Source organism: Sinocyclocheilus grahami, unplaced genomic scaffold (assembly GCF_001515645.1).
Source record: "Sinocyclocheilus grahami isolate Dianchi unplaced genomic scaffold, SAMN03320097.WGS_v1.1 scaffold346.1, whole genome shotgun sequence".
Lineage (NCBI taxonomy): Eukaryota > Metazoa > Chordata > Actinopteri > Cypriniformes > Cyprinidae > Sinocyclocheilus > Sinocyclocheilus grahami.
Window position 1 is genome coordinate 883,715 of NW_015505525.1, and position 15,075 is coordinate 898,789.

The 15,075-nt window shown below is 36.4% G+C and overlaps 1 protein-coding gene across 5 annotated transcripts in view; it reads right to left on the bottom strand.

Moving 5' to 3' along the window:
* The window catches only part of rapgef2a (Rap guanine nucleotide exchange factor 2a), a 49,719-nt gene that overhangs the window by 19,113 nt on the left and 15,531 nt on the right, over window positions 1-15,075 (bottom strand). For all 5 annotated transcript variants that reach the window (XM_016229010.1, XM_016229011.1, XM_016229013.1 and 2 more), the window contains exons 2-7: window positions 4,999-5,069; window positions 4,859-4,915; window positions 1,980-2,063; window positions 1,817-1,892; window positions 1,566-1,733; window positions 1,093-1,110 (exon numbers count right to left, since the gene is read on the bottom strand). In XM_016229010.1, coding sequence (XP_016084496.1) covers window positions 1,093-1,110; window positions 1,566-1,733; window positions 1,817-1,892; window positions 1,980-2,063; window positions 4,859-4,915; window positions 4,999-5,069 — 474 coding nt within the window. The remainder of the gene's footprint in view (window positions 1-1,092; window positions 1,111-1,565; window positions 1,734-1,816; window positions 1,893-1,979; window positions 2,064-4,858; window positions 4,916-4,998; window positions 5,070-15,075) is intronic.

The window sequence follows — 15,075 nt, forward strand, 5'->3', positions numbered from 1 at the left end:
TTGTTTTTATTAGTAGAATTCGTATAATAACAATAATAATATCTTATCAGTGTTATTGTTCGTTTTTTTTATTGTATATAATTATATATAAATACATTCATGAATGTTTTTAAATGAATGGATTTTATAATAATACAAATGTGCTACAAAATAGCAATGTGTAACATTTTACCATATTTAGCACTTTTATTTGTTCCCCACAAAATATTGTTTTTCACTAAATGTTTGGATTTCTAAAATTATTGTGCACTGATTTTTCTAGAATAACTTTTGCTGCCGAATTATCCACTAACCTAGTTTATGATAAATTTTTGTCATAGATTATAAATATACATAGGCCTATATTTTTTCATATTTGTTTATTTTATTTTTCTTTATAATGAAGTAGTCTGTATCTAGTAGATTGTGAAAGAATGATTATCAGTTCCACACACGGAGATATATAAATTCTACATTTATTTAAATGAGGGGAAAAAACTTCACTGGTATCGGATCGGAATCGGTATCGGCCAATACGGAACCCTAGGTATCGGAATCGGTATCGGAAGCAAAAAAGGCGGATCGGAGCATCCCTAGTGTAAACATGGCCAAATAGTGCTCCTCAAGTGAGAATAACTAGTGAACACTTGTTTCGGAGTGCTCAAATCACTCACACATGCACTGTTGTCTTTGCACAAGTCCGCATGAATGCAAAGATTTGGGCTGCAAACAGACAAAGTGTGACATCATGCAGACGGTCACTGAGCCAGAGCAGAATGCAGACAAGGGAAGTATTCTTTCGGCTTTATTGTACCAGTATGGTTTACTGTGTGAAAGCTGCAATGTGTACTTTTCTGTGTTACTATCAAAATAATGAGAACAATGTTTTCATATCTGAGAACTTGCGTCAATGTGTCTATACTAGAACACTGTGCTACAGAGTCAAAGCATTTACACCTTTTGAGGATGTCAACCTATGATTGGTTTACGTAATAGTTGTTTTTTTGCAAATAAAGCTGACAGAATATAGCATTTTAACAAAACAAACAAAAAAAACACACACACACACAAAACAGCTTTGAAGATATTCGATAGTATTAAAAGGTAAATTACCTGGGATTTTGAGCATTCCTGCAGGAAGACAAAATAAAAAAAAATGTATATGCATTCCATATGTTAATTTGAGGACAAATAAAGTGACACATTACATATACGTTTTTTTATGCTGATTAATAAGCTCTATTTTGTGTTAAGATGCACACACTTACATTAAAATAAAATAATATGTATTAAAGTGCTATGGTACAGTCACAATAAACAATGTTTGGGAAATTTTCATAAAAAGAGTCATTTTAATAGGAATCTAATATGCGACTGAGTGAAAGATTTCCCCATGCATATTTCGCAACTGGTTCAAAACGGTCACACAATTGACTGCACTGACCAACAGAAAGCTTCCTCTAAGTGAGAGGCTTTGCCTAAGAAATTTTGCTAATGTGACCGCACTTTTAACAGTTGCAACTATTTGTATAATCATAATGTGATCAAAAGGACAGATTTAAAACTGTATATATGTGTGAACGGACCGAGTGGTATCCTGGTGGCAGAGGGGGCTTGCTGACTGGATAATGATCAACCGTATCAATTATAGTCTGTCGCTCTCCGCACTGGTTTATCTTGCGGAATCTTCTTCTGGACTGCCGATGAGATGCTTGTCTTTGGAAATACTCATCATTGTCATCCATGTAGTCCACCTGGCAGAGACAAAGAGTGGTTAACTGTATCCCCATCAAACTGATACTGGCTTATTGCACATTTACAGGCCTATGTAACTCACCACAATCATTTCTGAAGCCTCAAGGACGATACACTCACAACCACGACGCAAACTACCCGCAGAACGTTTACCAAAACTGAAATAAAACAGCATACATCATACAAAACACTGAACAGGACACACAGAGGAAAGAATGGGGCAAACCAAACTCAAACACTCATACCTGCTGCGGGGAAGAAACATGGACTCCTTTATAAAGACTGAGCCAGAGAGGAGGATATACCAGCAGGTCCCAATGTCATCAGGACTAGAACCCACAAAGACATATATTACAACATTACCCAAAATATAGCACTTAAAACCTGGAAAAGTCAGATTTTCATGATATGTCACCTTTAAGACTGATCTGAATTTCTCCTGAAGACCGTGCGCTCACGCACACTCGCAGCGTACACACATAATGCCAGATTCACATTACTCCGTTTGCAGTGCGTATGTGGTGCATATTTTTTCTGCTCTCATGTTAACGTATTAATAAAGCGTTCACACTGCGCACGGTTGTGGTCCAGCAGTGCGTTCAGGAAATATGAACATGGATTGAAACGAAAATGTAGTAATTACACCATAAATGCATATTATTAAAGTCTACTGTTTCACAGCCAACACATGCGGCTTTTTGGCTAGGTTTAAAGGAAAAGAGAACTTTTAGATAAACAAGGCAATAATAGATGGCACTCGTGGAGGTAGGAAAACAAAGTTCTTTATGAACAGCAGGATTGCTTGTAATAAAGATTTCAATGCAAAAGGAAAGGCAGTAGAGTTGACCATTTCTGTCAGTGGTAAGTTTGTGATAACGTAAGAAAAGTAGTTTAAATGTTTTGCCACTTGCTTGAGCAACTTAATATATAAATCTATAAGTAAATGCAAAAGTAAAAAGCATTGAATAATGTATTGCTTATATTTATTGTGTTTAAACATGTGAAATATTGTATTACTGTACTGTGTAAAAAAATAATTGCAATACTGAAAAATTATTTTCAGTGACAATGTTTGGATTTGAAATCAAAATAATGAATAAATGTTGTGTTTGTGGTAAACAGCCACGGATCAGTAGTGGACTCATGTGTGAAAGCTGCTTCCCCTCTAACAAGAGTCACATAAGAGGGGGATTCCCCCCATTTTCAAAAATGAAATTCAGGCCCTAAAAATCCTGATTGGAGTGGAATGATAATTTGGTATATTCCAATGATATGGAAATAATAAAAAGAAGGCTTTTAAAAGATCGGTATCATTGATCAGTATCGGCAGATACTGCTTTCTGTGATCGGCCTCAAAAATCCTGATCGGAGCACCCCTATCCAAAAGTATTACATTCGGGATATACAGTATTGTTCAAAAATACAGTGGATTTTTCAAATGCTTTTAAAAGAAAGTTCACAGTTAGGCTGTATTTAATTGATCAAGAACACAGTAAAACAGTAATATTTTGAAAAGGTATTACAATTGAAAATACCTGTTTTCTATTTTAATATATTTTAAAATGTAATTTATACCTGTGATGCAAAGCTGAATTTTCAGCATCATTACACATGATCAGAAATCATTCAAACATGCTAAGTTGGTACTCAAGAAGCATTTCTTATTATTAATAATGTTGAAAACAGTTGTGCTGCTTAGTACTTCTTGTGGAAACCATGATACTTTTTTTCAGGATTCTTCAAATAGAGCGTTCAAAAGCTAGCTCTTCCTCAGAAGCCAAGCACCCAAACATGATTTTGTTCCTCAGACTGAAACATGCCAGTGTGAGAAAGCACTTGCCATTTTTGTGTGCGAAAAGAATCAGAAAACACACTGTTGGTGGTCCTTGGGCATGCCATATGAGGTTGAGACTGGTGGGTTTTAAACTATGCTGAGGGAAACCATATGAGCCTACGCATTTTGCACAACACAATTCCCAGTGAAAAGAAGCACATGGCTGATTTTGTGTGTTTTGGAAAGCACAGACTTTGACAGCCTGGTTAATGTAGGCATTGCACCACAGTGATTTACTGCAGATAATGGGAGGTTATAGTTAGAAAAATGTGGGGGGAAAAATGGGGGGAAAGTGCATAAGTGATGGGGAATGTTCCAGGTTTTGATGAGCTAGCATGACTCCTTTTTTCACTTTTCCATAAGAAATTTTGGCCAGACTATGTAAAAGGATTACTTGAACGTTTAAGTATGAACTGAGCAACTACAAAAAAGGAATGTACTAGATTCAATACAAATTAGGCTCAATCAACAATATTTTAGGTGTAATGTTCACAAAAAATACAAGTAAATGTAAAGTGTAAAATATGAAGTTTGTATTTTTGTTAAATCACTAACCATTCAATAAGACCCTGACTTCAATAAGTCATGCATTATCAGGTGGAAATACTTTTCTAGGTGGATGAATTTATTGTTATGTGTTACTGTTGTAATGCAAACAAGTGCATGTAAACAGTCCCTTTCTGGCATGCTTACAGGCTAACAAAGTCAGCTTGGATGTAAGACACTTTACAGACAATACTCTCATGCCAACAAGTATACTGTTTATGTCCTGTGGTTGTACTTCTGAAACCGTGTGTATTTTAATGTTCATTGCCTGGCACAATGTGCTCAGTGTAACTGCTTTTTTTTTTTACCCCAAAATATTTTCTGTGGAAACTGATATTGTGTCACTCACTAATACTGTTGATGATATTTAAATAGTCCTTTAATTCCTTTCATTATATCAGCGGTAACCCAAGCAAACAGGGGGTCCTGAACAGAATGTTTTATTTTAATAAGCAGTGTGTGTGTCTATATTCAAAAAGCCTTTAGAAGCTTAATCCCCGTCTGTAGATGAACGTTACAGATTTAAATGAACTGAGCACCAGACAGATGTCGGTGTGTGTTTGTGTCTGAGACAGAGAGAGGGAGAGTAAGCAGATGTGTGTGTGTGTGTGTGTGGGCAAAATCATCCTTGTGACTTTGATGTAAACCTCTGATAAACTGACCTAGATAGAGATACATTTTCTGACAGCCTTTGTGAGAGTGTATTGAGTGTGTGTGTGTGTGCGTGCGCGTTTGGATACTCACTAGTATAAAACCTCATTAGCTTCATGCTGTTCATATCGAACTGTCTCACACATCAACCTGCAAACAAAATAAACAGAGTGTTAAGCACATTCCCTCTGTAATGTAGAAATGAAAGTACCCTCAGACAAACACGCTGGTACCTGAGCTGATGTTCCCTCAAGTTGGACAGTGCTTCCATGCCATGGAGGTACGAGTACACGATCTGCAGATCCTGCAAAACAGAGACATAGAGAAGGTCATACACTGCTACTTTACAGTGATGCCACTTTACATGAATAGGGTACAAACTGGTGTCCTATTTACTACCAAAACCATAACATTTAGCTCTGTGCCACATTTTGCACACAACCATTTGCTGTTAACAAATGATTTCACATTTATCATTTCTAAAAATTGTGACACCCAAGCATTTCGACCTTTTCTAGAGCATGGCATGAAGACAAGCAAATAATCTTATTTCAGATTATTTCAACTTTTTAGACAAATTGTATTATTGACTGCATTTGTCAAACTCAACAACCAACCAATACTAAAGTTATTGTAGGAAAAAAGAAAAAACTAAATAATACATTTATCAATAATATCTAGGAGCTCAATGTGTTTTTTAAATGTTAAAAAATGTTTTTTGTTACATAATTAATTTGTTTATTCTATGTTCATTGATGGAAAAATAAATCTATATTTAGATATGTCTCAAATTTTGTAAACATGGCAAACCTAAAATTTTTTTAGTTAGACTTTAATTTAGCTGAGGACATTTTTAAAGGGTTAAGCACCTTTTTCAACTGTAATCTTTTTGTGGGGGAAATAACTGTTTTATTTAAGAGGTTTAGCAAACCAAACACAAAACACAAGACAAACATGAGCAGCAATAAATAAGTAAATGAATATTATATAAATATTTTTTACAAACATATACAAGGACACAAATTTCCCTGATTAAACCTGTTTTTCCCCCTTTAAGTCATTTAACACCTGCGTGTATGTACACCAAAGCACCAGTAGGAGGTGCCCTATATATGTGAATATATACACAAACAATAAATACACATCATATACCAAACACAGAGTATACACAAACCCTACTTAATCATTATTTAACTCTGCCCATCTTAAGTTACACAATTAGTGTATAACAAGAATGGAATGTTTGCAGATACTCCATCATTCACTCCTTCACTTTCAGGTCTCTTTTTTCCTCACTACTTCTGTCATTATTCTGTTCCTCTTTTGATAAGATAAAAAACAATATGGATGTGTCTCACAACCTAGCAATTTAGTAGTTCATTATGTTGGCCCAAAACATTGTTGAGCAAACCTTAAAAATATTTAAAGCTAGCTACTTTTGTTTTAATGACAAATACATTTACGGGTTGTTGTTGATGTTTGTTACTACAGTAATGCAATGTTAGGTATACAACAGGACTGTGTGCTTGCAACACACTGGTCAAGAATTGTGTCTTTGTTATACATGTTGCTGGTCTAATAGACACTTGTCTATGGATGATTTGGGAAGCAAATTACAGATTAGGAAAATCTGGTTGGACGAATGGTCAAAGACTGTTCTGTTAATGCAGCTGAACAATCATTCTTTTCAAAGAGGTTAGCTATATGAACCTATTATGCAAGATCATATCGAATACCAGGAAGAGGAAAGAGCTATACACAGCAGATGCAACCACATTAATGCTAATATAGAAACCCTTTATTCACACTTCTGCAATGCGAGAAAACAGCGAGACGGAAAAACCTCAAGTCAAGTACCAAAATAATTTTCATAACAGAAACTAAAAAGTGACTACAAACTAGTGTTGTCACAATACTAGAATTTATAACTTCGATACAATATTGTAAAAAAATATTCAAATTTTATTCAAAATGACTTAAACGCAAGTCAATCTGGTGCACTTTTTGTTGTGATATTGTCTCAGTCAACATCACATTCACATTTTAGAAAGCCAAACAATTTGAATGATAATAATAACAACAACTTTATATTATAATTATTATTATTATATCTAAGAAAGAATTATATTATGTTGTAATACAACTGCGATTTAAAATGAAAAAGAATATTGTATATTGTTGTATAATTATATTATTTTAGTTTACTTAGTTAAAATTGGAATAAATGTCTTCATTTTTCATTTGCCAGTTACACCCTTAAGCATGGCTCAATGCCAATTTATATATTACAGAAAAACTACTAGCCTAATTTATACAAAGTTCAAACATTATGAAAGGTTATCAGGCATAAAAAAAGTGAAGTCAGTAATAAAATAAGAACAAATAAACAAATTAAAACCAATGATACAAATAAACAGAATAGAACATATACAAATGAAAACAGTTTTTCAGGCAGGTCTAACAGTGATTTTCTCTGTCTTTTGTTGTTTAAATTACATTAATAACACAGCTCGGTTACCTTAAGGCTGAATGGATCTATAATGATACATATGATTTCTTCCTCATGTTTCATGTTTCCTTAAGACATAACTGACTGTGTTTTTGACGTGTACTTTGACATACCTTGACATATTTATCCATTCAAGTGCAAGAACACACAAAATAGAACTCAATTCAGCATCAGCGCGCTGTCTGAGAGACGCAGGTCTCTGTATGGGTGCACAGTAAACACTGCACGAGTACAGAGTTCTCTATTGCGTGTTGTTGCGCTTAAATGTTTAAACTGACGAGACTTCGTTTCGCTAGATAAGACCCTTATTTCTCAGCTAGGATCGTGCAGAGCCCTTTGAAGCTGCATTGAAACGGCATTTTTGACACTGAAATCGTCGGCCACCATTGAAGTCCACTATATGGAGAAAATTCTTGGAATGTTTTCCTCAAAAAACGTAATTTCTTTGGCAACTGAAGAAAAAAAAGACATGAACATCTTGGATGACCTGGGGGTGAGTAAATTATCAGGAAATTTTTATTCTGGAAGTGAACTTATCCTTTAAACACGCGCACTGGGTCTTGCAGCATCAACTGTGAACTGGGCTGCTGAAAACACTGGATTATGAACAAAGTGAAACTGCGACAGATTAGACTGTAGTGGGCCGTAACACCATAACATAGCACTTCAACTCAATAGAATGAGACGAGTGTCACTGAGTGAGTGACAGGTGACATTAGGGCTGCGACGATAAATCGATTCAGAATCGATTCGTGGATCGATTATTAGATTTTCAGAATGCATCGCGTAAGCAGATGGTAACGGCAGATGGCGCTCTAATCTAGTTTTTATCCGCACACTCAAATGCTCATGAAGAAGAGTGCTAAAGAGCGCTGGTGAGTAAATTATCAGGAAATTTTTATTCTGGAAGTGAACTTATCCTTTAAACACGCGCACTGGGTCTTGCAGCATCAACTGTGAACTGGGCTGCTGAAAACACTGGATTATGAACAAAGTGAAACTGCGACAGATTAGACTGTAGTGGGCCGTAACACCATAACATAGCACTTCAACTCAATAGAATGAGACGAGTGTCACTGAGTGAGTGACAGGTGACATTAGGGCTGCGACGATAAATCGATTCGTGGATCGATTATTAGATTTTCAGAATGCATCGCGTAAGCAGATGGTAACAGCAGATGGCACTGTAATCTAGTTTTTATCCGCACACTCAAATGCTCATGAAGAAGAGTGCTAAAGAGCGCTTGTGCCTTCGGCTGAGTCATGTAATTCCACCTCAGCTCAGAACACTTTTATGACGCGAGATTAATGTAGACACAGCCCACTGTGAACACCTTTGTAATTTCGCTTCAACCTTTTCGAATTTTATGAATGATTATTTTAGGTTCAAGTGTGTGTAAGGATTTGGAAACAAGCAGAGTACGGCTGTTTCTAAAGCATGCAGTGCCATCTGCTGTTCAAAACTAAGCTCAGAATTTTTTATTGCATGCAGTCCTGTTGACACAAGTTTAGTGTTACCAACTAGGCATTTCCTGCGACTTGGTATGAGATTTCAACATTTCACGGATGTAATGAGGTCATATTGGCTCTATGCTTAGGTTATGATGACTGCTTGATTCATACTGTCAGAAAATAAAAACAAACTACATACAATGAGGTCCAAATATAATATAATATAAAATAAATTTACACAAATACATATAAGAGTGAAAACGTACATAAAATTCAGACATTTCTTAATTTTACATCACAATGTTTAATTATTTTTAATTTGTTAAAATTGTAAAACTGATTAATTCTAGGTTTAAATCCGAATTTGAATCCCAGATTTTCAATATGGTCTCAGAGTTTGTGTGAAGTGAAGTGTGGAGACCTTTAACGGCCACAACATTCACACATAATCTGTACCATCAGCTCTTCACAGTAAACTCACTCAAATGGGGCATCAGAGGCGTGACTTTCCTTCTCTCCTCCCTGACATTCCAACAACCTTTCTCATGTTCTTTGACTCCCCTTCAACCCATCCATCCATCACTCCCTCATCTGCACTCACTACAGTCAAATGAAACTAAATTCAAACTGCCCAATGGGCTCCATTTAGGGGTGGTGTGCTGTGGTCTGCAATTGGTTGATTTGAGTAGAAGGGCAGGGATGTTTATTCTTGGACTAAGGCATTTCCTCTTTGAGAGACAGAGACGCACATAGAATTCTGATTATGGCAATGGACTGAGTCCTCTGAGTCAAGAAACCAAGGTCACATTTCAGTTAGTTGTAGAAGACCTGGCCACTGGATCACTCAAATAAATGAATCAAATCTGGAAAATACTTGCACACTTGCTGGCATGTCCTGTTTAAAAATAGGGCATTCACTTTCATTTTCACTTATAAAAGTACAATGTTTTTGAAACAATGAAAAAACATGTCAGTGTAACTTTAAGTTAAGTTACAGTTCCTTTTCAGTGAAATAGCAACAGTTACTGTTCATTTCCATTTTCTCACAGCCTGGCATAAGAAGTTTCAAATCCTTAAACTAGCCCTACATGGATTTACCAGAATCTGAAAAATCACCCATTATAAACAGGGTTCTCACACATTTAGACAATTCAATTTGCACTATTTCTTTCCAATTGTTTGGAATAACTGAATCATTCAAATTCAGACTAATTCAAATTCAGATGCATACCATAATTGATCTAAAAAACAGTTGAACTATTATTGAATAAAAATAAACTCAAACAATTCAGCTTAGAAATAGTACATTACTCATTTCCTTGTTTCACTCTACTCAACAACAATATTAAGTTGATTAAATATTAACAGCTACAAAAACATCTTCAATATTTTACACAACTTTTAATATTTTATTAACATCTGTGACACTCCCAGGCCTCAATAAATAAATAAATAAGTTAGTTAGTTAAACTCGATGACTGTGGGAAGGGAACGCACAAACACAACGACTCTTCAGGGAAAATTACCTAGCTTCTGTCTTCTGTTTGACCCATGTGCAACAAGCTGTGTTTCCATGAACCTATTTTTATGCGCATTTTGGAATATCGCATTAAAAAAACGCTGGATGGAAAGGCCAAGATGCGCATAAATTCTAAAAATGCGCATAAAAAAACTTATGCGCACATTTGATTAGGATACACTTTTTATCCGATAAGAAAAAATGCACAAACTACGATGGAAACACATTTAGCGAATAAATTCTTCCATGTGCATCGAAAAAGTTATGTGACTTTGTGCTATGAGACGGGATAACTTGACTAACCAGTGGACCGATCTAGTTCACAGCATCTATATGTTGTTATGGTCATTCTGAATTGCCTGAACCAAGTCTGTCATCAAAGTATTTCTGTATAATTGTCTTACATGACTGCGTTCCCAAACAGCAGGCATCCACCGCCGAAAGCAATGACTGCATTTATTGTGTTTCGTCTGTTCGCTCTGAGGCGCAAGTAATTTATCACATATGAAAATTACTATATTCAGTGGCTTCTTCTTTTTATAGTGATATTTAGTGCCAGTTTACCAGGAAGTGATGATTTTTTTCTCTTTGACTCATTGGATGGACACGGTGCTTTATTCACGAATGTTTTATGCGATATTCCAGTTTTGCGCGTACGTTTAATTCGAATCTTTGGATGGAAACATAGTTACTGACAGGTTTCTCAGCACAACTTCCTTTTTGTAAACATGTTTAAAATCGGATCGATTTTCATCAAAATTCAAGGCCAAAAAAGGATATTTACTTTCTATTCTTAATGAATCCCCTGAGCTTCCTTTCTCTTCAGAGCTCTTAAATCTGTTGAAATTTGAAACCACTCCTCCTCCATCTGAAAACTAATAGTCAAATTACTGGCAGTCCTACACAAAAACAACACATATTTCCTCATAGATTCCTATTCTGTCATTTGTGTAGTTGAGGACATCAGTACCAGTATGCTGTTTCAGCCGATACCTTCAATGAAGTTCTCAGTATCGACTGTTGAAATGTGCCAATGTTCCTCTACATTAATTAGTGTACAAGTTCTTCTTTACCCTCTTTCCTTCTTTCTTTCCTGCACAAATAAAATGCTGTTATTATTCACACAGCCACCTCAAAATCATACAACCCAAGAGAAAGAAACTTTACACCCACTTTCCTTTCAGTTCTCTCACAGATTTGTGCAAAGGTATATTTTAGTAAAGCCATGTGAACAGTTATACAACTAACTGTGAGTCACTAATGGCGCTTTTCCACTGCATGGTACGGCACGGTACGGTTCACTTTTGGGGGGTTTTCCACTGGGTACAGCACCTGGTATTTGTATGAGTACCACCTCAGTTAAGGTTCCAAGTGAACCGTACCGTTACCAAAACGTGACATGTAAACTCTGCTGATCACGGATTGGCCAGAGAGAATCGTCACTACCTGCATCACTGAACTTGCGACACAAACACAACAGAACCGCTAGATTTAAATCAGCACAGCCAGCGAAGGATCGAACGCAACTGTTTTGAACGAGCACACCTTTTTAACAACCAAAAAGTGGCTGTTTTGTTGTCTGTTGAGGAAGTACAGACATTCCTCTCGTTGATAGCAGAGGAGCGGACTCCAGCGAGTTTTTCAGGAGTTGCGGCAATAGAGGCGGTGGAACTATAACGACATGTGAATAATCCCGCCCACTCTAAAGCGGTACTGAACTGCAGTGGAAACGCAAACCGATCCGATCCGTGCCGTGTCGTACCGTACTGAGCCGAGTCATACCACGCAGTGGAAAAGTGCCATATTTAATCGCACAAATTAACAAAGAATATTATTACATAGGTGTAAATCAGATGCAAATACTATTATTAATACAGTATGAGCACACATTTTTACCTAAAACCAAAACATTACCGCCATATACCATAGAAAAGAACAAAAAGTACCATGGAAATACCAAATTTTTTAGGACACGTAGCCTACACCATGGTTCTTTGAGTGTGGAGTACTACAAACCATGATATTTATAAAATACCACGGTTACTGTCTGAAATTATTGTAACATTACAGCCACAGCACTTTTCATAAAGGGACAATTATTTGCAGCATCTATATAAGTATAAGTTTATAATGAAGATCTGTCAACAGTAAAGAGCAGCATATTATCGGCTTCGCATGAAATGTTGTTTTCTAATTGTGGAAGACTGATCAAGTCCTCTTTTGTACCACTGGCAAACACGGTGGTAACCAAGTCTAAACACAGTGGTCACTTATTATATAAATGATGTCTTTTTTATAGTCCAGAACAAATGGCTTTTTAGCCCTGAGAGATCTTTGATGACACAACATGAGGGAAAAAACGTCCATGTGAATATATGACTTGTTAGAACACGATTCAATGTTTTGAATCAATGTCAACTGACCTAACAACTATTTTCAAATAGTTTTCCTAAGAAAGTGTCTGGGAAAATGCAAACTAAAAATGTACAAATAAAACAAAAAAGCTAACGGTTGCCCAGCATCTGTGTTTGTGTGGTTTCTGAGTTTCACAACGCATTCTGTGTAAAGCGTGAAATTCCCCCCACCCCGGTGTCTCGGTGGCAGGGTTAGCAGGTGGGAAAAACCATTATAGCCAGCTGGGTGAACAAGACGAGGAAGGATTTAAGAGCAATGCCACAAATGAGAAATGAGTGCTGCTAAATTGAGTAAAACATTGTCTGAGCTACAGTTCAGATGGTGCATAAGCCATTGTTAATGCACCAAATATCCATATGCATCCGGTACACATAAATGTTGAATACAACAATTGCCTAGGAGGACTACACATAAATTCAGATTCTGACCTCTGACCCCGAATTACTCGCATTCCAGTTAGTCCATTAAAAGCACACCAACATCGTGTAACTAGATTGCTTATGCTGTGTATCTGTGTTACGGGAATTCTTGTTCATTCAAATTCAAAACACAATAGACCAGATTTATTCTTTGCTTTTAAATCTAAATATGTACACATACTTATGTTAAATATTCTCTACTATCGCAGCTTAACTTGCAAACTTAAGATAATTATAAATCCGTCATAGGTTGATAAGAGCAAACATTTCGATTTATTGAGCGTCTCAACCAGCCTGCGTGCAACAGAAATTACACTTAATGACCCTGGAACAACTTTTGATTCCAAGTAAACATCCACTAGCAGGCAATAATAGCTATGAGGAAATACTAATCTGGTTCATGTCTTTCCATAACATCCACAAACTCCTTTAAGCTGTCAGACTCCTTAAGGTTATCAGAGAGGAGATCCACTCACACCAAAAGCAATTACAGAAACAGGCAGGCCTTGCAAAGATGTTCTAATACTAGACCACGAGAAAGCAGAAACATTACATCATGTCCACTCCAAGACCAGCAGTTTAGTAAAGTCAAGGCAGTCTTTTCATTATTTTTCCCTATGAGAACAAAGCATTGTTTTGAGTCACTATTCTTCTGGAAAACCTAAAAAGATCCCACACACTTACAGTGAGGGCCTGTCATACCAGAACTGAAGTAATGAAAACACCCACCTTCACATTCCTGCTATTAGCCCACTTTTTAATTTGACTAAACATGCATTTATAAAAAGGCTACAGACTAGTAGATTTTGCAGACATGATTCTGCTCAAATGTGTAAAAAAAAGTGTGTCCATATCCACATTTTGACAAGCGAGGAGCTACTTCAGTTCTGATTAATACACAGGATTGAGAAGAACATGGAAGGAGGAGAGGAAAAGCTGATAAGACATTATTAATACAGCAATGTGCCAATGCACTTATCAGCACTGACACATCACTTTAATGAAGGGAGAGAGGAACAGAAAAACTTATGTCAGGATCGGAGAAATTACTCTCACTCCCACTCTCATGCGCAGTGGGCCTAAATGGGGAAAAAACGGAAACATCCTTTACTTAAAATACTCCAATTCAGTTCACCATTGACCTTAATGATGTCACCAAAGTTCTGGGAAAAGAATAAATGGATCACAGCTGAGAATTTGGCCCCAGATTCAAATAAAAACATTTCCAACCCGTCCAGCAATGTTTTTTCCATTAGGTTTCTGTGAGGTGTACTTCAAAAGTATTCATCTGAGCCAATACAGAACATACTGGAACATACTGCTTTACTTACATCTAACACCAAAAACGTATTTCTCGATAACAATATTCATCTCAATATAGCCATTTTCCTTTCATTTTATTCTATTTTTGTTATTAAAAATAAGAACAAATAAGCAAATGACAAACAATAGGACAAATACAACAGAACAAAAATACAAATTAAAATTAAGTTTTTCAGCTACTGGAGGTTTATTTACATGTAAGTAGGGCTGTGCCATTCGAAATCGAATCGAAATCGCGATTTGAGACGTTGCGATTTCCTAATCGCAAAGCCTGCGATATGGACGCGATATTACTCTGTTCCAGAGCATATGCATGTCTGCCAGCCTTGAGTTGCAGTCTTACTAACCAATAGAGTGAGCGCACCATCGTTCTCCCCAATCAGCACTGCTCTAGTCAACTGCGTAAACACCCACAATTTAAAAAAAAAAAACCCGGAAAGCGGGAGAGAGACAGAGTGGGATTATGGCGTCTACTGGGTCAGATCGATAGTTAGGCAAATTAAAACTAAAGAAAAACGTATGCAACTTAAGCTTCGAAATGACAGACAACGAACAAAAAATTTAATCTGCAAGAGCTGCGTCACAGCGCATATCAAAAGCTCCCGTACGGTTCTGTTTTCAGTACTGGAGAATAAAAGATACATTCTTAGATGTTTTTGTTAGTACGTGAACG